The sequence below is a fragment of the Dendronephthya gigantea genome, unplaced genomic scaffold, assembly GCF_004324835.1.
Source record: "Dendronephthya gigantea isolate DGI-Jeju-01 unplaced genomic scaffold, DenGig_1.0 000228F, whole genome shotgun sequence".
Taxonomy (NCBI): Eukaryota; Metazoa; Cnidaria; class Anthozoa; order Malacalcyonacea; family Nephtheidae; genus Dendronephthya; species Dendronephthya gigantea.
The window spans coordinates 96,691-121,176 of record NW_021163238.1 but is presented as its reverse complement, the minus strand read 5'-3'; the positions used below and the strand labels follow the sequence as shown (position 1 = coordinate 121,176).

Sequence of the window (24,486 nt, the reverse complement as noted above, 5' to 3'; positions counted from 1 at the left end):
TAAGACTGGTTCCTTTTTCGGAAACAATGAAGGAGCATAGAACTTCTTTGTAAACTAAAATCGGTGCACATTAATTGCAAATATAATCTCTGTACTACTCTCTAATTTATTTAAGTATCCGGTATCCGGTGTCCGGTATCCGCTATCTTGTATCCGTGTTTTCCGCCGTGCCCTGGTAAGTCCATACGCGGTGGTTCAAATTAAAATGGGAAGTAAAAAACTTCCCCAGTTTCAAGACACAACGAAAAAAGGTTCTAATTAAAAATGCATTTTCCGGTCTCAAAATAAAATTGAAAATTGAAAAACGCGCTGTTGATATGAAAAGGTTCTTTTGAGTAATCTACAGGTTGCAAATGAAAATGGAGATTACTAATCTTTGCTAGGATCAAAACGTCTTCCGAAGGAAAAATATCTTTTTTCACTGCCCAAATGACAAAAATAAAAGCATATGAAGTTTAAGCTTCGAGGGGGCCTTTTCTGAGTCGATAACTGTTGAAAAGCTTGGTATGTCTTGATTTTAATGTTTTCTCACAGCTCAAGACTCAACACGCCATTTTTAACTATGTTTTGAAAATGTTAATTATGCCCTTTTGGATAGTCACGACACCTTTAACAAAATTTTAGCTACAGTTAACGGTAAATACCTTTTTATACACAAACAGCTTGACTACGTGATTAAAGTTAACTAGAATTTAACTACCTTCGGATTAAGTAGTTAAAACATAGTTAAGAGTTTTATCAAGTACAATTGGCCTCAGCCATCGATATTTAATGGTATAATGTGAGATGACAGGAAACTAGATAAATAATAAAAACGAAGTTGCACCTTTTCCCAACTCCGCATATCGATCAACCTGCACGAAAATTGTCTAACTTTAAGCATTCTTGCAGATAGGTGCGTATAGTTACCCATCGTCGCATATTTTCTTTGCAAAGGGCAGACTTCCTTTTCGATCCAAAACTAAAGCCAAATATTACTACATAATCCCGTAAATTGTTTGCCAGATGTATTTTTCCAAAATATTACATAAATGATTTATGTTTCTGAAGAATCTCGTCCAAAATAATTCTAATCTACCCCTTATAAGTGATGAAAAAGATTATGAAAAAATAAAGGTTAGAACAATGAGAGTTCTTTCCTTAACGAAGGCCAATTGCAGTACCAAAGGCATCTGTCCAGCGATCACTTGAGGTGTACGTGCCACATCCTCCAAAATGAATCTCGGTAAGGAAGAAAAAGTTGTTGGGCATCTGACGGTGACCGTAAGAGGGAATTCCAGTGTTACGCCAGTCTACTGCGACACCACGTTGTTCATAAACAAGGTTCCCACTATGATAACCGTTAATGGGAATTTCGCGATGGTTTGGGAAGAACGCAAAAAAAGAGTTTGGACTAGAGCCACAGCTTGTGAAATTTACACTTCTGCCATTTGATCTAAAAGCGATATTTTTCAGAAAGGCAGTTTAGAACCTCGAATTAACTCTTTTTTATTTTGACATTAATTCGAATAACTGTTTAAATGCCTAGAGTAACCGTCACTAGTGCATAATATGTGAATGATCAAGTGCTACCTTTCGTTTTGTACTGTTAGTTCCAACTCAGTAAAGATACGAAATGCATAAATTCTAGGTCTACTGACTATTGTTTCCTTTAAAACGTATGGAATGAAATTACATGTATATGATACCTGAATCCTTGAACAATCCTGGCTCGCGCTATGGATGCAGGTAATATACCAACATAGATATAATCACCAAGACCAGCGTTCAGTGGACGAGTATAGCCGACGTAGTTGTGCATCAGTACCCCGATTTTCTGTCTGGAATAGCGTGAAAGTTGGGTTATGACGGTGAATGGTTGTAGGCCATCTTTCTTTTGAAAACGAAAAAGGACCTTTGTCTTTTTTTTGAAAATTTGTCTTATCAGGCTTGGAAGTTTTGATCGCCTAACAGCCTCGCGCGGTATAAAGGTATATCCTCCACCAGCCCTCGCCATCTCGCAGTAGACTGCGATCACCGTGTTATCCACCAAAATGTCATAAAGACCACTCAATGCATTGGGTGCACTTGTTTTGATTTCAAGACATGACCTTTTGTAGGTTGTCGAAGTCATACCAGGGCTTAACGTTATTGCCTTAAAAATTAAACATATTTCAAAAATCCTGATTGTTTGTACGTTTTGATAAAATATAAAACAATAGAATCTCCGTGACTGTAAAAAGAAAACATGTTGAAAAAATATAAATTTCTGCGTTTCGACTAAATTATAGTCATCGTCAGAAGAATGATGATGATATCAGATGATGATGAAATAATATATGTACAAGTATTAGGACGACATTGTATAAAAAAAGTATACTCTTCTCAACAACTTTTAGTAACCCTAACACTTTAACGTTCTCTGGCACACCTAGCACTATAAAATTCTTTAAGATGCCAGCTTTTTCAATCGTTTTTATTAAGAGCCTCCCAAAATAGGGCTTGCGCAAAAAAAGTACTCATTGCAAACACAATTTAATCACACTGGGTGAAAATATCAGTGGACTGTGTTGCACAAGCTGTCAAAGTTTCAAAACATTTGGTGCACGCATAGGCAAACGCAAGATCTTTAAAAACAAGATCTTCTACCATTCTCGCAGGTGGAGCAGCATCTGAGCATGCATAAAATTGATTTAATTCACAAAAAGAACCACGTAAACGGTGGAAGAACCAGAGAACGTTAAAGTAATTACAGTTACTAAAGTTTTTGCCAATCTCGCGCGCATCTTAATCTTAAAGGCCGGCGCACACTAGAGCTATGCTCTAATACCAAAAAGTCATTCGTTGCCATTTGGCGTAAGGCAGTTGCTCTCGTGTGCGGGTGACTTTTCCGGCGACTCTCGTCATTCGTGCCACTTACGGCAAATATCTCGCATGTTAAATGATAAATTCTGCCTCGCGTGCCAAAATCTTTCCGTGTGCGGCAAAATGAGAGCTATCTGCTTATGGATTGTCTTAAGCGCATGCGTAAATATACGAAAGTAAACATCCACAAACAAGATTATGGATGAAAGTGAAGACAAAGAGGTGTTGTTATTTTTGTTGCTGTTGCGTTGCCGTCGTCAACGATTACGAGCTTTGAATCGTCGTACGTGGACGAAGCGATGGATCATGAGACGACATCGTCAAGGAGCTTACGCATATCTTGTTCAAGAACTAAACTCAAAAGAACCAGAGCAATTTCGACAAGTATACCATCGTCTTGACAGGCAATTAATTTGCGATAATTTTAACGGTGAATCCATTGATAGTAAAGCGAGACACGCAAAAGCGGTTTTCGATCAGCCCGACGGAACGTCTCACTGTCACAATAAGTTTCCTTGCAACAGGTCAGGTTTCTACACATTTTTATATTAAAAGCTCGTATTGTACCAATTTCAGACAAATGAATGGTATCACACATTAACAAACTTTTCAAAATTTAGGTGAATCATTTAGAAATTTAGCTTTTCAGTTCAGGATGGGAGAAAGAACTATATCTGGTGTCATTGAAGAAACATGTTTGGCACTGTATGAGACAATGAAGGGAAACTTCTTGAAGGTGTTGTATTGTTAATTGTTGTTTTACTTGCAAACGTCTCAGTAGAAGCGCTCCAAAAAACTTTGAACAGTTAATTTCCTAACTTCCAAAAATATTGTTCACTACAACCACTGTTGATAATGTCTGCTGAATATAGAAACCCAAGTGAAGTCCAACATAAACAAAATCATATCTGCGGAAAATGTACAACAACATAATCAAACGTTGCTTGCAGGCGACCTTTTGAAAGCCATTTGAATTTATTGTATGGGCAAGTTCTTTATTGTATGGGAAAATGACAAAGCCATTTAGTTACACAAATTAATAATTGATAAATCATTATTCAACATTTAATAATAAATATTTATTCAATATTCCATCAACAATAATTCATTATATAACATATGTATATATAGAATTATTAAAAATAATTATCAAATAATGATTTACCAATAATTATTCAACATCAATATATGTAATGAGTTATTCAACATGTAAACTGTTTTCTTGCTGCGCATGCTAGGAACAACTCAGACCAGTTGCTTTGAACAATATTGCACAGAGGGGTACTAGATGCACTTGGTAAGGTCTGCTGCACCCTTCGGAAATTCATCTTTGGTGGATTGGTTGAACACCAGTTGTGTTGTGGACCAGGAGCTGATGAAAATGCTGTGTTTCCCTCTTGGTATGACAGTGTTCCCATTTGAGCTTGAAACAATACATTGTTTATATGGTGTTTGGCCACTGAATTTTCATTCTGCCAATAATTCAGTCACATATCGAGCAAATGAACTGATTGATTCATCATGGGTGTCAGCTATTTTATGCCGTTTGTTTTGTCTTTCAGCCAATGAGGCCTTTGATTAGCTCAAATTTCTGCCCTGCCTGTTTTCTTCGGGATAATTCTTACCCGTTAATGGCTGTTTCGTTGGCACTGCAGGTGATGTTTCACTCTCAGGATCATCATCATTTGCCAACAAATCATCATCAATAAGGTCTGCATCATCAATGCTCTCATTCACTTAGCTGCTCTTTTGACTTGGCACTATCTGGAGCGGCATTTAACATTGTATCTACAGTAAAGGATTCTCATTATTTATGGTTTAGGGATTGAGTGGTGAATTTATGGAGGGGGCAGCGCCTCCTGCCATTAGAATATCTTTACAGCTTCAATTAAAATACTCACTACATCTAGACTTGAATTAAGTTGACATTCGAATGGCAATTTATGGTTTAAGGAATTCCAGCTTATCCCGTATCCAAGAAGCACGCCTGCTTAGAGATTTTCTCCAATACCACTGCTTTGAGGTTTTTTTGCTTTTAGTTATTTGTGCAATAGCGCATTCCCGTTTCTCTCTGTAATTCATTTTGCGTTGTTTGCACCGCCATATTGGATTTTACTTTCGTATACAAGACAACCCATGAGCAGCAGGCCTTCATTTTGCCGCACACGGAAAGATTTTGGCACGCAAGGTAGAAACTATCAAACATGCTAGATATTTGCCGTAAGTGGCACGAATGACCAAAGTCACCGGAAAAGTCACCCGCACACTAGAGCAACTGCCTTACGCGAGTGGCCACGAACGACTTTTTGGTAAGCACATATATAGCTCTTGTGTGCGCCCGTCTTTATATAGATAACTTTTGCGAAGAGTATACGCTTTTCACACCCTGTATAGTAAACGATGTCACTACGATTAAGTTATACGCGAGCAAGTCTTTAAATGTTGTAAGTTGGGCCAATGCAGGGTCTGTAGAGATTTGGGTTTGATCACAGAACAGATTGGGCATACAGTGCAAATAATAATTTAAATCCATACTACTCCGCTGCTTTTGTCAGGTTTAAGAATGCAATACTTCGCAGTCTTAAATCCTTAAGTGTTCTGATGCGTCCGGTGTCTGTATTAAGCTGTTTCTCATCAAAGTCAAGGTAATTTGAATAGATTTTCTGCTGTTTGATATAGTAACTAAGAAATAAGCTATTACTGGTATGTTGATTCCAAATGGATTACAGCGGTGACAATTATTTCTGTTTCTTTGAGTCTTTTAGCTAGACAATACTCAGGCAAATCCGGCTAAGTATGGATTTTGCTCCTTTGTTAACGTTCACCAGACAGGTAAGTTCGTAATGAATATCATTGGAGTATGCAATGCAGTTAAGACTGAATGTTCGAGCAAGAGAAGGAGTGTTTTGATTAAAACATGCGAAAGAGTGTTTTGTTATAATTGTTTAAACGCGAGGCGCAGGCAAGTCTATACCCAATCTTCTGCTCCGAACTGTGTATAATCGAAATCTCGATTCGTGTCCGTTTGTCAGATGGATGTCGGTCCATTCTGGGCAAAAGGTCGATCATCAAGTCACTTTTAAATTTACTGCAGTGGACTGAAAATATTATATATGGGTATATTGCAATTCTTAAATTTTGGGAAGTAAAAAATTTTTACAGAAGATCAAAATTATACATTATATACATCTTTATACAACATACATACATCAAGGAGATTAACGTTTCAATTTCAGAGGAGGACTTTCCTGAATTTATCGATTTCGGCTCCCATTCTCATAGCAATGAACTCTTATTGGTATAGCCTTGTGGTTCGTATATGACTTAATTTACAGTATAAAACATTGAATATATACGCAATGTAACTCCGTATACACAGTAATGCAGGGTCAGAACAGAAGATCGATAAAACGGGGTCATTTCTTTCTTGTTAATAACCAGTAAAGAATAAATATTGTAACTGTTTACGCAGGTTTACAATTAACAGTTCAATCTTATGCGCACGTTTAATGTTCAAATCTAAAGCCCGTGAGTTTATCGGCTAAAATATGTGACTTCAGTCATAATACTAGACAAATAGGTATAGGTTCTATATTGTATTGCAATTATTTATGCACGATCAAACAGGATATGGAAATTTTCATAACAGCGATATTTCTTTTCGCTTTTACTCAGATACTGAGATACATGCATATATAGCCATATACATGAAGGCAACTTGACGGGAGTGCTCTCATGACATGAGTTTATCGTCTATGTGGTTCTTATATGAACATATGAACTTTATTGTCAATATAGAGCGGTGCTTCAGTTAATGCATGAGTTTATCGGCTGTATGGTTCTCAAGTTCTTAAGGCCCACACAGACAGGACGCGAATTGGCAACGTGGCGCGAATTTTCAACGCATTTATTTTTCAAAAGCAAATAAATTTTAACTTATCAAAATTTTCTTGTAGATTACATAAAAATAATAAATTTTGAAAACTGATCCGACATGTCTTTCTGTTTTTACATAGAACGATGCATCAAGAGGATGAACCTTTATTGTTTAGTCTACAGGCATGCTTTCATGAGTTTATCGGCTATACTATAAGAATGGTTTACCTTATATGAATATCACGGTAAACAAATAAGGCATATGGACTATGGACTATATTGTAGACTATAGCACCGCAACACTTGGGGAACTGCCGACTAAGTGACAGGACTAAACCCATTTGCCACAAGCTGAAACTAAAATCATTGTTAACATAGCGCTTTGGAAGTATTGGATTTTCAAATTGAATAAGAACCTTTCAAAAATAAAAAGGAAATGCAACTGAGGATGATTTATTCTACATACAATCTATTCTCATCAGTTTTATCATTGTTACATGTTTTACGAAGTTTATATTGTACTATTGCTTCCTATAGTCACTTCAAATAGATCAAGTTTGCATCGGTTATCGGAGGCAACTTACCATAAACACACCAGATACGTTGAGTAAAAAGCAAAACAAGGCAAGGTGATTCATGCTGCAAAAGAAAAATGGCATCGTAAGTACTGTATCTACGTATATGCATGAAAGCAGTTATGAAGGCATATGAAGGCATATGTACGCGCGATATTCACATGCAGTGTAGTAATGGTTTGAATACGGTGAGCTAAAAAAGCAGAGCTCCTTTGCCAGTATCACCAGCTTCATTGAACATTAATAGCCACCAATACTATGTTTCCGTCAATAATATAGCGCGATGCATGCATGCAAAGCGTTTCGAAGTATATCTGATTTTCACCTGTGTATAGAATTCTTGAAACGTCCTGGTTAAACATGTTATTGTTCGTAATAGCTACATAGCTTACCTGCTGTATAGAGTTTAGTTCAGTCTTCTTGTGCTCTGCGTTCAGATCAACGCGGACTTGGTATGCGAGAAGACCAGCAATCGTCCACATAATATCTGAGACAAAAACAACCCCTCCCCCTATTTCAATGTTGTTTCTAATATAACCTGTTCAACCTTAAAGTAACGTATTGGGAATCAATGGCTACACATGCCCGCGTCATTTTAGGGCAAATTCACACTTCGTTAGCGTTAGTACATGTCCCACAACATTGAAATAGGGGGAAGGGGGGCATAATTTGAAAAGTCTCAATATATTTTGTGGACGATTGCAGGTGCTTTAATTGTAAAAAATAATGTTGCATTCAGTTATTGTATAGAGGTCAGCTAAGAAAAACGCGAGCGCGCGGGGGTGCTTGGGGTGGTTTTGCCAAATTTAGCACCTGGCAAAAAATGAATTCAATATGGAAACAATCAAATGAATTATACAATATAATACAATACAATAAAATTATATATTATAATTACTTGAATTAGATCCAAGTTTTTACAGATACACCGGTTTTTAAAAATGTTATAGGTTGATTAATATTGAACATTTCATGTTACAAATAACAAAATATATTCGATAAGTATAACGTATGGAATCAATTTACTTTTAAACTCAAGTTGTTGCCATATCGCGTTGAATACATCTCGGATAATATATTGAACCTGCATGTAAACAAAGGAATATAAGTTTATCTTTTATGTCATGGACAGATATTAAATGCGCTCGCTTTTCCCAATAGTAAATATGTAAATACGGCAGGCGATTATTCGAGTGGTCTACGATATAGTCACTCCGATGGAAAATATTTAAATAAAAGTACCTTCAGATGATTCTTCACCAAAGGAAACGTTCATAATACTTGGCTAGCCAGTCGACAGTCGATTCAGTAAAACTATAAATAATGAAAATAAAAATTGCAAAATACAAGCGTTTTCCAGAAATCGGTCACAATTTGCCAGAAATCGGTCATTTTCTGCCAGGTGCTTCCTCGCTAAAACAAACCTTCCAAGCACCCTCGCGCGCTTGGTTTTTTCAGCTGAACTCTATACAATACCTGGTTGCAACGTTATACTTACTATTAAAGCCCCTGGGTACGAGGCTGGGGATTTAAGATTGCTCATTTAAATATAAGAAGTTTATAAAAGCACATCAAAGAACCGAGAATATATCTTCAAGACGAATATTTCGATATAATTAATTTAAATGAAACTATGTTAGATCCTACCATTATAGACTATGAAATTAAAATTAATGGCTACAACATTGTAAGAAAGGATCGAAATCGGCATGAAGGGGAGTTGCAATTTATCTGCGCAATTCTTTCAACTATATATAGTGAGAGAAGATCTTACTGATGAAAATCTTGAGACATTAACACTTGAGATCATGAAGCCGAAAGCCAAACCATTTATCCTCTTAATTAGTTAATAGTTGGTATCGACCACCGAATAGTTCACAAGAATGCCTAAATACTTACGAGAATTTAATTACCCAAATGGACAGAAAAACAATATTTTTAACTGTTGCCGATATTCATGCTCCACGGATTACTAAAAGAGCAAGAAACTACCCCGTGGATAACAAATAATATTAGACAAGTCATGCGTCAAAGAGATTACTTGAAGAGAAAGGCAGTAAAAACCGGATCGAAACAATTTCATGACACGTACAGGAGAACTCGAAACGATTTAAATAGGTTAATTATAAAAAATACAAAAGCTGAATATTTTATGAATGCCTTGAATGAATGCGAGAATAATCCTAAAGAAATGTGGAAAGCGGTTAATAAACTCACTAACAAAAGCTCAAAACCTACCTTAATCTCATCAAGTGTTAACAAACAAACTTGAAATTGCAAATGCTTTAAATACTTATTTTAGTGAAGTTGGCCCAAAACTGGCTATAATGAAATACCGAACAGCGTTAGGATCGACGCCGGAATCTTATTTAACTTATACAAGTTCAGAATTTTCTATACAAAATATTTCTCAAATAGAAGTTTACAAATTACTCTCTGTAATGAGAACATGTAAATCAGCAGGTCATGATAGAACCTCTCCAAAACTACTCAAAGATGCAGCTGAAGAAATAGCTCCCTCATTATCAGCGATATTTAATGCTTCAATAAACTCGGGCATATTTCCTGACGACTTTAAGATCGCGGTAATCTCGCCAATACATAAATCTGATAGCAAACTAATATGTTGCAATAATAGACCTATTTCAGTTTTATCATGTATTGCAAAAGTTTTTGAGAAATTAATTTCAGAACAACTTTACACGTACGTAAAGTCGAACAATTTGCTCAATGAACAACAAGCAGGATTTCGGAGGAAACACTCCACTCAAACATCTCTCCTCCGTGCTACAAATCAATGGCCAATAAAGCCTTTGATTGTGTAGATCATAACATTTAACAACAAAAATGGACTTTTATGGAATAAAAGGCCGTGATCTAGCTTTGTTTAAGTCCTATCTTACCAACAGGATCCAAATTTACAAGGAAGATCAAACTATGTCTAAGGAAAGACTAGTTGAATGTGGTATACCACAAGGTTTTATCTTAGGCCCCATGCTGTTTCTGCTACATATAAATGATCTTCCGAACTGTCTATCATCATCCTCAGCATATATGTTTGCTGACGACACAAATATTTCCACTCAAGGTAAAACTGAATTTGAAATACAAGAGCGCTTAAATATCGACTTGGAGAATGTGCACTAATGGCTCACTTCTAATAAACTTACCCTTAATAAAAAGAAAACAGAATATATGGTTGTTCGTTCACGACAACGCATTCCAAACATTTTAGCAGACCCTATAATCAAACTTGGTGATTCAACGATAAAGCGAGTCAACAAAACTAAAACGAAGGGGTCATTCTAGATGAGCACCTCTCGTGGAACGAACAAATACAAAATATCGTTTCAAAATCTTAAAAAGGTATAGGAATGATTTGGCGAATTAAGAAATTTGTCCCCCAGTCGACCTTGTTAAAAAATATACAATGCTATTGTGTTGTCACATTTCGATTACTGCAGTCTTGTTTGGGACAACTGTTCTGAGTATTCCTTAAAAAAACTGCAAAAATTACAGAATAGGGCGATTTCGGGTAGAACATATGAAACCAGGACTAAAGATGTTCTAAGAGAGCTCAATTGGTCCCCATTAAGTTAACGAATAAAGGGAAACAAATATATTTTTATGCACAAAATCAAAAATAATACTATGCCAAAATCAGTAACAGAAATGTTTCAAAGGAGAACCAAGCGTATCAGTTACGCAGTAATAATGTAAAATTTTCTCTGGGAAAACCAATAACAAATTTTATGAAAAAGAGTATCAGTTACTCGGCTGCATCCTTAGTTATGGAACAGCTTACCAAATGAAACTAAGGAATAATACATTTTTGACTGCAGTTGATGTCTCTAAATAATTAGAATTTGTAAATAGCATGTAGGCTAATTGTAGTAAAATAGTTGTTTGATATAGTTGTTGATTAATTTGATATTTGTATCAGAATTGTAGTAAGTAGTTCACAAACGGCTCCTTGAAAAGCAGGAGCCTACGTGCCGTGAAGGACTACCGTTTTCAAATATTTTTAAATAATATAATAATAATTATTCATTATTAATCTATTCGCCATTGATAAATCACGATATTTGCTTAATTAACCTTCTTCAATAATTGTATATTATCGAAAATAACCAAGTTTGAACGGCAATCATTCTTGTTTGACGATCCAGTGTAAAATTTTCTGCGAGTTAAAAAACTGAAAAAAAGTATATACTAACTTAAAAGCGTTTTGCCTCATGTCTGGCAATCCTTGATCCAGATGAATCTTTAACAACGCAGTTTCGTTGGTCTGAACTTTCTGTTGAAAATTGCCTGTTGAAAACAAATTACGTATACAGCAAAATCTCGCTGACCTGCCACATTCAAGACAGCAATGCAAAAACTGCAAAAAGAAAGCTTTACGCACCTCTTTGCACCTATTTTGTATACATATATGAAGTACTCTATAATTTACCGCTGGAAAATTACGCGGGCGCGTATGCGTCTGGAATGCGAAAAATATTATATAGGAACTAGAAATAAATGCATACAGCACACCTCGCCATTTTCAAACAAGAAAAAATATCCTAGCCGGGCCTTGATTAACCACCCGATCCGAACGGATACATTCGTGCGGATAATGGTAGAAAACGCGGGTAAATTCTTGCGGATAATGGTAGAAAATGCGGGTAAATTCTTGCGGATAGCGGTAGAATATGCGGGTAAATTGTTTTATTATCAAACAATCGTAAAATAACTTACTTTAGAAGAATAATCGCTTAAGTTAAGTTACAGATTTTATTATTTCGATTTTGGAAGGTTGGCAAGAAATATAATCATTTTAAACCCCGGTTCTTTTTAATGAGTTTAACTTCGCACAAACTCATTGATAATGTGGTCCTTCAAAAAAATGATTTCACTCGAATCTGTCGCTTTCGTCCATGAAGTTCAAAATTGAAAAGCACTCAAAAAGCAAGCGGCAAAATGCCTTAAATTCTACTATATGTTCCCGTCGTTGACTTATTTTGCTTTCGGGAACGTCTCAAATCCCTATGTCCAATTTTCGCTTTAGAAAAGAAGAAAAAGTTTAGGCTATTGGGCTAAAGGACAATAAAGGACAAAAAGACTAGATGTTTTAAAACTCCAGACACAATCAATGTTGTCACATAAGAATGAAAACATGAAGCAAAAACATGGATGAAAATACTGTCAAGCAATATCGGCCTTGTAGTTTCCCGGAAACGCGAAGCTTAAATTACCTATTTTTCTCGTTTCACGTGAACACGATTCAGTTCCACAAACGCTCACTTGCCGGTCTTATAGATGAGACTGGAGAGTTTTAATTCTACATAATTTATAAAGGCTATAGGTGTAGTATAATTATCGTTGTGTTATACTCGTAACTTTAAACATCTGCAATATTTGCAGTTATCCAGCTGATCTGGGTATAAAAATCAACCAATCAGAAGCCAGATCTTCGACAAAACTGAATTATCATTTCCTTCATTGCATATGACTTCGACACTCGAAAATATCAAGTAATTTTATTATATTTATGTGAAAACACGTTTATTTTTTCCCGAATGTAAATTAGAATTTGAATTTTTCGCCCATTATACTATTAGTTAAAAGAAAATTGACAAATAACACCAGGCGTATGATAACTTAGTTTTGTCGAGACGCCTCATGACGTCATGATCTCAGATCAGCTGGATGTAATTACGTTTGCATGCATGGTGAACAATGCTAATGTTAGGTGGAAAAAACTACGATTGTTTCCAACCTTCGTCTTCGATGAGTGGATTGATAATAAAAGTTAATGAATATCGTTTCAGCGAAAATCATTTCGGATACGCTTCATAAAAATGTCTTTAAAATAGTTGATTGAGTTAATAAATTAGCAAATAAAGGTAAAGAGTTGACAGTTCATTGTCAAAACATGCCTCTTTTATGCGAAATATCTGTAAAATAACAGTTAAATTACGATTATTGTCTTATAATAAAACAATTTACGCGCGTTTTCTACCATTATCCGCAAGAATTTACACGCGTTTTCTACCATTATCCGCAAGAGTTTACCCGCGTTTTCTACCATTATCCGCAAGAGTTTACCCGCGTTTTCTACCATTATCTGCAAGAATTTACCCGCGTTTTCTACCATTATCCGCGCGAATGTAGTACACAGGCTTTGTATCCCTTTAATTTATTTTCAAATTTTGCAATAATCACAGAAATAGGCGCACAAATTATACATAATATCATGGATAATAAAATCAAAGCGTTGCAAACGGAAGTGGAATTATTAATACTATCATAAAGCGCCGAAATAATTTTCTGCAACAGCAAATTTCCTTTAGGACAGCCACACCCTCTCAATAGTTCCGTCCAGGAAGTAATTAACAGTTCAGAGGTTCTGCATTCCGTACGCGTTAAATACTGGGCTATGTATTTTTGCCTCACAGCTGAGCTCGCGCGAAAAACCAGAGCACTGATGATTGCCCACTGTTTTTTCAAAGCGCCTGGGTACGAGGCTGGGACTGCCTTGTAATTGTGTATGGAGTTGAATGGCCTGAAGCTTAAATTAGCAAACTGTGTCCCCTAAGTAAAGCTACAATCATTGACAAAAAGCATTGAAACGACAGCATATTTTTGCAAGTAATCAAGTAAAACGTATAATAAAATGCAAATGGGACGTTTTCTACCCTTTAGCACCCTCATCCCTCCCCCATCCCACACCCACCCCACAATGTTGGTATAACAAATGATGTATTGATGGCAAACGACGGGATATTGATGCTAAATACAACATTGTACGAGGGGAGGGGGGGAACAAGCGTAAAAAGGCTTGCTGTTCCAGCTAAAATGTCAATGATTGTCTGAATTTTTTGTTATTTCATTGATACGGAAAAATTCCCTCCTTTGCATGCCCAATTCTTTGTTTAATATGATATTTATTATCAATTATTAGCGAAAAGAAATTTCCAATCATTTTAGTGTATAAAATTGCATAACTTTTTATTCATGGAAGGCAATACTCAATATGTTCATGCCCATGTTGCTATTTTTGCGATTTCACTATAAATATATTATTCCAGGCATGTCCGAAATAACATGTGCAAACTCCAATTTACATATTGTTTTTAGTTAGTTATTGTTCTTGCTGATAATTGTTTTCCGCTGAGTAGTTTCTCATACGTTGCTTTGTTCATATCACATACGTACGGACGCAACATGGAGCTTCTCCAGCAGTATAATGAAAGCTCCTCGTCTGATAGTGACTTTAACTACGAGTTACAGGCTAGACAGGTTCGCCAAGTGTATTTGGTAACATACAGTCGGGCAAACACTGAAAAATTTCCAAGTAGAAAGTCTTTTGCCGACGCTGTCATTCGATCCTTTACTCAACGCTCAGCGTCTGTTCTTCATTGGTGTTGTTCACGGGAAAACCATAAGCATTCAGGTGTGCATATCATTTGGCTATCAAGCTTGATAGAAACCAACGCTGGTTACCATCAAAAAAATTCCTAAAAGAGACATACGACATCTCTGTACACTTTTCGAATGTTCACAAGAACTATTTATACGGCATGGCGCTACGTGACCAAAGAAGATGCTGAATATGAAGAAAGCGAAGCGCATCCATGCCTTACTAATAATGCTGCTGAACCATCTACAATGAAAGCTCATGAAGCCATTGCATTAAAAGGTCAGAAAAGGAGATATAACGAATCAAAGCAATGTGTTACTGTTGATGCATCACCCGGGCCATCTAACGCTCACAATAGTAAAAGGGAACTCGAAAACGTGAACGTCTTTCATCGTACGATGTATCTCAAATTATTGTTTCGAGGAAAATAGTTGATCGCACAGCGCTCATGGCATTTGCAAATGCCCAGAAGAAAGAGGGAAAGACGGACTTGGCCGAATTTATTATAAACAGGGGAACTAAAGCGGTAAATGAAGTAATAGCCAGTGCGTGGGATATGGAAAATGCGGAGGCGGTGATTAAGCGAAAAGAAAAATCCCGCATGGAAATTTTGAATGAGGCTCTAGAATCGCCGTGCACATGCAATAATGATAGTGAATGGGAGACGTGTGCTCTGGAGACATTACACAATACACATACCGCCAATACAATTTTCCAGGCACGTCAAAGAGGCGCTTTCCAAAGGGCGTGGAAAATACAGAAATTTGATGCTCACCGGCCCAGCGAATTGTGGAAAGACTTTTCTGCTTGATCCCTTGAATAAGATTTACAAGACGTTTACTAACCCGGCATCGACGAGTTTCGCTTGGATTGGGGCTGAGGAAGCAGAAGTTATATTTTTAAATGATTTCCGTTGGTCGCCACAGATCATTGCCTGGCATGACTTATTGCTTCTGCTCGAGGGTCAGCAAGTCAATTTACCTGCACCCAAGTCACATTTCGCCAAAGATGTGGTTTTCAAAGGCGACACGCCCATATTTTGTACGACCAAAAGGCCAATTATTTATGTTCGAAATGGATCGATGGACGAGCGAGAAACCGAAATGATGAACGCAAGATGGAAAATTTTGAAGATGACTCACCAACTTCCTGAAAACGAACAACGAGAAATCGAGCCATGCTCCTGCTGTTTCGCACGACTCATCTTAAACGCTTGCGATTAGTATGCTTATGTATTTGTGTCACTTCATTGAGCGCGAGACGTCATGACAAAATATAAGGTGAAATTATAATATAATGCAAGATATTGTATTAAGTGGTGTGCTCATTAGTTATTTTTGTCCTTGAAGTCAGTGAAAATAATTGTAGTGAACTTATATAATATTGGCAAATCTCATTCAAATTACGTGTGCAAAATATTATTATGTAAACCGAACGTGTGTAAACACTTAACGACGCTTAACCGCACTTAACCGCACTTAACCACACTTAACCAAGTTATTATTCAGAAAAAATATTCTTGTTTCGTTTTTTATTAATAGTTGGTTAAGTGTGGTTAAGTGTGGTTAAATGTGGTTAAATGTTGTATATTACACAACATCACAATTATTTAAAAGTGAATATGTTGTCTTTCCTAGCCTTTGCAAAGTAAAAGTTTACCACCCTTCTGTTATTTTCTTATGCCACCATTGCACCTGAACATTTCAACGAGAATGGAATAATATCAGTGATAAAAAATGTATTGTTCAATTGAAAGTTATAACATCATGCGTATGTGATACGTAATGCATTCAGTTAGGAAATTGCGATACATCAGATATACATATATATAATACCAGAATTATTTCATATTTTGTTGTAGAAATCGTACTGCATTATGCCCATAGTAAGTGTACTAAATATAAATGTTCAATATTTTGTTCTTCTTCCGTTTGTTGCAACAATTTCCGTTAACCTTTTGTGCATGGACGCAATTGTTTTTTTTATCGATTAGGTTTCTGGGCGTTGACCATATATTGTACTTAACCATTTGCTCGAACTCTTCCCAAGTTTGGCATGTGACATTGTTTTGTATTATGTGTTGATTAATACGCTTTCGGACGATGTGAAATACATTTTCAATGGGGTTGAGGTCTGGTGATCTAGCTGGTATTTTCTGCATCGTGTAGCCCATATTTTCTACTGCTGCCATTGCTTTGGCTGAAGTTTGAGAAGGGTCGTTATCCATTACAAAAATCTTTTCATCGGCCTCCTCTTTACCAGCGATCTCAAAAAGCGTAGGGAAATTTCTACAGATAAAACGTGCGAAGAAATCTGCAGTCATTTTTTCGTATGGTTCTGCAAGTATCACCCCTTTTCCATATGATATTACAACAATCATATGCAGCCTTTTGCCTCCAGCCAGGTCCTTACTCCCTTTGGTGGAAATAGCCAATCCTTCACCCTTCTTAACGCCACACTCTGCTCTTAGGCTTCACAGCATCGCTCATAGGATTGTTTTTGAATACAAACGATACGCCGTCCAGATAGAACGCCACGCCTTTTGTCCAGTAATCTGGGGAGCAATGTTTTATTTTTGATTTGGCGAATACAGATCGCAGTTTCAAGTCTTTTTCCGTCAAGATACCCTTGCGGCGACTGGTGCGAAACGAGTAACCAAGCCGCCGGATTTCTCGACAGAAGGTTCTGTAGTGTGCTTTGTTGAGTGGAATGCCGCTTCGCTTAACTACGTCCATTACCGTAAAGTTCGGGTCATCCCGCCGTAGTGAAAGCAGAGCTCTGTTAATCTTCCTCAAGTCACGCGATGTCAGCGCCCTACGCCTTCCACGTTTGCAAAAGTTCTTCGCACCTTTTGGTTTTTTGTGTTGCGCCCGAACAATGCGCCACACGCTACTTTTCGACATATTTGCTCTTACTGCCACTTGCCGAAGCGAGTAATTCTTTTCTTGGAACAAGAATCGTGCGAATGCACGTTGCTCTGCCGTCAGACATTTCTTGAATGCCATTTTTCAGTGATCGAATGTAAAATAATGATACTGACGTCGTTTAATTAATGACGTCATTTAATCAATGACGTAATGCTCAACTTTCACGCTGATTTAAATTAAAATTGATAAACTGGTTAGTACAGAGAAGAAAAAGGCTTCAAAATCTGCGTGGTTATTTACAGACAATCATTGACAAAAAGCATTGAAACGACAGCATATTTTTGCAAGTAATCAAGTAAAACGTATAATAAAATGCAAATGGGACGTTTTCTACCCTTTAGCACCCTCATCCCTCCCCATCCCACCCACCCCACAATGTTGGTATAACAAATGATGTTGATGGCAAACGACGGGATATTGATGCTAAATACAACATTGTACGAGGAGGGGGGGGACAGCGTAAAAAGGCTTGCTGTTCCAGCTAAAATGTCAATGATTGTAGATCGGATGAAGTAGTGGAAATTCCGAGGAGGAGTTTTGACACAGTCTGTAATCCATCATTTGCAAAGTAATCCAACGCTGCGAGGCCAGCTAGAACTTCTCTTGTTTTGATTTGGATCTTGGTCATGTAGGGCATTTTTTCTGCATTTTTTCTTAGCTGAGGCTGAGCCGTCACAGGTGCGTCTGGCAATGAAATGTTTGATTTAGATTTTCGAACAGATTCATAACAGATTTTAAAGATTTTTTGTAGGATTGGAGAAAGGAAGGCCAAGGAAGACGAGAAAACATAGATTGTGGTATATAATCAAATATGAATGTAGAAAATGTGCAAAATCATTCAGGAAGGCAAAACATGCAACTTACCATGAAAAAACATGTGGACAGTGCATGTGTGCTATATGCAACAAGAATTTTCCTGGTAAAGTAGCTTTGCTGAAACACATGAATATAAACCAAGAGAAATTTAAATGGAAAACATGCAACAAAGTATTTGGAACTAAATATGATCTGACACGTCACACGAAAGTGCACAGTAAAGTGAAGGAATTTGCATGTCATACTTGTAATGCTAGGTTTACAACACACTCAAATAAAACCAGATTTAGACATGCGAAAAACTGTGTATGAATTCTATAAAACATTTTGGACAAACTATTGCCATTTCCTTTTTAAATTGTTACAGTATTATTTAATTTATACTTACAGAATGTTACTGTATTGCATAAATAAAGTTATGTGGGGAAAAACTGTTGTAATTGGCAAGTGGTAATAATATTTAATAGGAGAGTTGCAATTTGGCACAATGGTTTTTTAAAATAAATGTTTACAAGCCAGGAGGTATTCGAGTGGGTCAATTGCCCCTTGTTTTGTAAAAGTAAAAAAATTGGCATACTGTACTTTTCGTCTAAAATGGATACTTCTTCATGGTTAAAATGGATGAAGGTTAAACACAGTTTATTTATAGGTGAAGCGTGAACCAACCCGTGCTTTAATGTATATGATTATGAAATATTAGAATGTTATTATGCGTTTCAAGGAAAAACTTGGACTGCAAAAAGTTAACGATATTTACTTCAAAAAAGAGACCAGATTACTAATATTATTGCCCAGTTACAACTATTTAAACCCATAAAGACATAAAATTATATAACAAATAGAAGACGGATACATGTAGTACAATGTTACTGTTATGACGTAATTGTAGTTAATGTTACTGTTTGACGTCATTGACGTAATTATATTTATCAAATTCTAAATTGTATAGATGAAGCAGCTGGGTGAGCTGGGCTGTCCATCTGTTTGGTTGGGCTATGGTGAAAAGGTTCTTGAGCGCCTATATTCTCCACAAATGATTGAACTAGCTGAGGATCAGGTTTTTACGAATTACGTGGTGTTAATTAGATTATTTTACTTTATACGCACGAGTAATGGAAATTTTGTAATTAGGTAAGAAAGAGGTTTGACAATTTTTGACAATGAAAGTTAGTACAACACTATGTATATAATACATGTAAAAATCATCAGGGTTTTTTAACAGCTCCATCCCAAATGATGCAGATATCTGGTGAAGCAAAGGGCAAAAGTTCTGTTTCTTCTGATAAAAACGCAAGACGAAAGAAGGACATAAAATTTTCAAGCCTATCCAGCCAGGTTCGTTTTGATGCATTTAATATATATTGGCAAATAATGACCTTTTTCCATTTATGATCACAGTTATGTAATTGTGAACCATATATAATTATACTAATAATGATTATTATGCATTACTAATGCAATCTCGATTATGTTTTTTGTGTGCAAGATTAATTTCTTTTCAAATCCATTGTCTTTACAGGTCTGTTAACGTGAATATATGAGAATAACACAGCTGTGCTTTTCAAGAGCCGTACCAAATGCATAAATTATGATAATACTTATCTCCACGTGTTGTTAAGCAAAACAACCGTCATGGCTGCTTGCGTTCATTGTAAAAGGGATCCAAAGTATGAATGCATTCGTTGTGCAAGTAAAGTTTGTAATATGTGTTCTTCCCCTGAAACAGACGATTCATTGCCCGGCTGGATTGCAGGGAAAGCTGTTGGTTATTGTTCAACTTGTACTTATTAAAATGAATCTGACGAATCAGGCCCTACAAACAATTCATCAGCAAAATAGTACTGTTAAATAAGTTTGGTTCGTGAGAAACACGCCTGTATTTTCAAAAGTACGCCTACTTTAGTCGACTAAGATATCAATTTTGTTCGGCTCGTGAGAAGCACGGCGTCTGAACTGGGCCTAAGAATCGTGCAAAACTAACGCTTTTGCTTAAATCAATTAAAGATTTGGCAATATTTATATTTCATATTTCAAAAAGCCGGTAGATAATGTTTGAAGGCACTTGTTATATTTTTATATCCAGGCGATGAAGTAGAGATAATGAGCGTGGATGGTGCTAAACTTGGCCGTGGATTGATTACAGATCAGAAATCTGTTCACTCCCACGAAATCACTTTTGGCTGGATTCCAGTATTAGTGCATGATGTTTGCCCGATTGTGAAGCCCTAGGAAAAGGTAGTTTTGTTGCTTGGGAGAAGATTTACGTCGAACCTGTAAATAAAATTTAATACTTATCACCGAGAAATTTAGTTCATATCAGTTTAGTTTATACAATCTCAATAAAACTACTTGTATCTAACGAGTATCTTAAAATTTCTTTGTTCATTTTATTTGTTCATTCTGCTGACTTGTTCTTCCTTTAGTATTCCTTTCGTAAAAAAAACGTTTATATTGTGAGAATCGTCAACTGTGTCAGGTCGACTTTGTGTTGGTTCGAGTCCAACTCGTAGTAAATCACCTCACAATTTTAATAAAATAATTTTACAATCATGTATCGTTGGCAACCTAGAAAATATAATTAAAGTTAACATAACATAAATTATCCAGTGACAGCTTGGACGAACATCTAATTTTTTTTTTCATAAAGAAGCAGTCAATTGTATTTGATTTGCATCGAAATTACGCGTTACATGTCATTGATCTGTGATCAAAATTTCTATGTCACATCAATGAGCGTGAGTATGAGTGAACTTTCTGAATATGGGTGATAGAATCCAATATATTAATCAGCTATTCTTACGATGACGAATATCCTGCAACAGGGGAACTGGGAAAAAATGGCACTAAACTATGAAAACTATACTGATGAAATTTAGGGTAATTTAGGGTAGTAAAACAGTTTCAGGCAAATTCGTTAATAGATAATTACTGAGGCCAACAGGATTATTCGATATACAGGTTGTCCCAAAAAAACGCCAAAAGCATTGAAATCACCTATACCAATGTAATAGCTGGAGTTTGACTGCCTGACCACCGGGTTGGGACCCACAAATGTGTAAAGTGACGTAAGCAATCTTATGCATGATGTCAGTAAAATTTGTTTGTGTACCACAAATGATTTTTATTACGAATACACTTTGCAAATATGGATACCAATATTTAAATTTACAACTCAAGCAACATGACTTTCCACATGTTCTCTAGCAAATTTGTAGGCCTAATTAGCACAATAGGTGATTTCAATAGTTTTTGGTTTTTTGGGACACCCTGTATTGCAGACAACAATAAGGCTGAAGGCCAAATAATTTGGTTCTTATAATTACTGAATATTGTCAAAGCCTATTGTTCCCAGTCTAGGCTGTCTAGCGTGAAATAGCGGAGAAGTCATGCAATAATGTATAAATTATCATTTTGCTAAACAAGCTTGCGTTGTTTTATGCAGTCATGGTTGAGAATATCTAAAACTACAACAATGAAATAATTCAAATAATTCAATAAGTCAAATAATTCAATAAGTCAAAATAACATAAAGAGTTATTTCTAATAATGGTGTTAGCAAAGCATAGTCCGGCTGCATTTTTTTAGGCAGCGAGCATGCTCAGCCTGACAACATTATTAAAAAATAATCCAGTGTACCATGTTAGCACGTATATATTTACCCCTGATAATTCCTTCCTATCCGCTGCCGTTTTTCTTAAGAATCGTATCAGATTTGCCAATGGCATTCGATGATATAACGCATAGTGAGAACAATAAGCTTGACGATGGTCAGTAATATTTTAAATCTAAACGCGCGCGGTTATACCTGTTGGGATATGTAGTTTCACCCATATTGGGTCACGTGACGTGAAAATGTTCCCATGATAGAAAACGTATATCAGCATGAAATTTTGCACAGTTTATCAGTCCACTGAAATATGTAATAATATAAAGTTTTAAACAAATTCGTTAAATCTAACCACACGCGCTTATGCTTGTTGGGATTTATCATGTTGAGTTAATAAATAACTAGATTAATTAGAATAAGGCGAGAAAAGGCGGAACAGCACCGACACGCATGGAAGCAATGTAAGATAATACAGAAGTATTTTGTGTACATGATTTAGTATTAAAGATACAACTTTACATTGGCGACGAGGATAAAATGACTTACTCTGATGGCTACTAGTCTCTTTCAAACACCTCCAGTAACACCGTTTGACGTTGTAGACACAAATAACCTGAGTATTCGCTGGCAAAGATGGACAAAACGTCTCGAAACATATATTATCGCTTCAGAAATTACTGATGATAAACAACAGCGCTCTCTGCTTCTCTTGTGCTGGGAGGGGAAATATTATTATGATAAGGTTGTACCATTTGGGTTACGGAGTGCCCCATCCATCTTTAACCGACTTTCAGATGCCCTGGAATGGATTCTACTCCATAAGTGTAACATCTCATTTATATGTCATATTCTTGATGATTTTCTTCTCATTGAGCCCCCAGCAGATGCACCGCCTTTGGATGGGGTTTGCCAGGAAAGTTTAACAAAAATGTTATCTACCTTCGGAAACATCAATATCCCAATAGCCCCGGGGAAAACACAGGGCCCCTCGCAAGTACTCGAGATTTTAGGCATCCTATTAGACACGGTAAACATGAAAGCTAGTCTACCTCCAGACAAAATTGAGAGGCTGCAGGCAATCTTTGAGGAATTTCAACACAGACGGTCCTGTACTCTAAAAGAATTACAGTCCTTAATAGGCACCCTAAACTTTGCATGCAAGGTAGTGCCCCCTGGGCGGCCCTTCTTAGAACGCATGATCGCTCTAACAAGAAATATCAAGAAATCTCATCACCACATTAAGCTAAATTCCGGTCTCTTCCAAGATCTTGAAATGTGGAAGAAGTTTATTTCCAACTGGAATGGGGCAAATTTCTTTTTGTCTTCAGAGTGGCATGACTTTGATACTTTAGTGCTACATACTGATGCCTCTGGCTCATTGGGGTTTGGGGGTATTTTTGGGAAGAAGTGGTTTCAGGGAGCATGGAAACCAAATCAAAAACTAGGCCAGCCTGGTATAAGTATATCTTGGCAGGAGTTCTTTGCAATAGTTGTAGCATGTCACATCTGGGGTGACCTCCTTCGGGACCGCCGGATCAAGTTTCATTGTGATAATGAGGCTGTGGTGACCATTATTAATACTAAACGTTCCCGAATCCCCAGGGTTATGGACTTACTGCGTCATCTAACACTCCTAACCTCACGCCACAATATATACATCCGTGCTGTGCATATTCCGGGCAAACACAATGACATAGCTGATGCAATTTCTCGTTTTCAATTGCAGAGACTTCGACAGTTGGCTCCCGATGCAGATACCAGTCCTTGCCAAATTCCAGAAATTGTAATGACTCTCTGAATGAGGACATCCAACATTATATAAGTTTATCTCTTTCATCTGCAACACAACAAACCTATAGTTCTGGAGAAAAACGTTTTATTACATTCATACAGTTATACAAGAGAAAAAATATCGAGCAGGTTCTACCAGCTGATGAAGCTCTGTTGACAGAATTCGTTGCATTTCTCGCAAAATCTATCAAATATCCTTCCTTAAAAACATATTTAGCAGCAGTCCGCCACTACCACATTCGGCATGGTTTCCAGTTGAATTTGCACAAAATGTTACGCCTGCAACTTGTGTTACGAGAATTAAACGCTCCCATGGAGACAAAACAAGAGTCCGCCTCCCAATCACAATCCACCATTTGCGGCTTTTTAGAATATTACTTGGCATATCCAACACCCCAAGTAATTTTGACTCCCTGATGATATGGGCAGCCATGACATTGGCCTTTTTTGGATTTCTCCGTCTCGGAGAGCTAACATGCAATTGTAAATTCAATCCGAACATACATCTTACCCGAGATAGCATCCTCTTTGCACCTAGAACGGGCACAAATGGTCCCGATTTCATGACAGTTCGTATCAAGGAGTCCAAGTCGACTGACCCATTTCGCCTGGGTCATACTATAACAGTCGGCGCCACTAATTCGG

The 24,486-nt window shown here is 36.8% G+C and overlaps 1 protein-coding gene and 1 long non-coding RNA gene across 2 annotated transcripts; one reads left to right on the top strand and one right to left on the bottom strand.

Annotated features, from left to right (window-relative positions):
• Window positions 1-1,006: 1,006 nt before the first annotated feature.
• On the bottom strand, window positions 1,007-7,736 carry LOC114540270. Its single transcript, XM_028560544.1, has 4 exons — window positions 7,688-7,736; window positions 7,305-7,359; window positions 1,689-2,134; window positions 1,007-1,435 (listed from the first exon to the last, which is right to left on the bottom strand). The coding sequence occupies exons 2-4, from the start codon at window positions 7,356-7,358 to the stop codon at window positions 1,141-1,143; spliced, it is 795 nt and encodes a 264-aa protein (XP_028416345.1). The 5' UTR covers window position 7,359; window positions 7,688-7,736; the 3' UTR covers window positions 1,007-1,140.
• Window positions 3,272-24,036, top strand: LOC114540271. The gene is made up of 4 exons (XR_003689032.1): window positions 3,272-3,368; window positions 3,465-3,580; window positions 7,258-7,380; window positions 23,777-24,036. It is a non-coding gene; the product is annotated as an uncharacterized LOC114540271 (long non-coding RNA).
• Window positions 24,037-24,486: the final 450 nt, after the last annotated feature.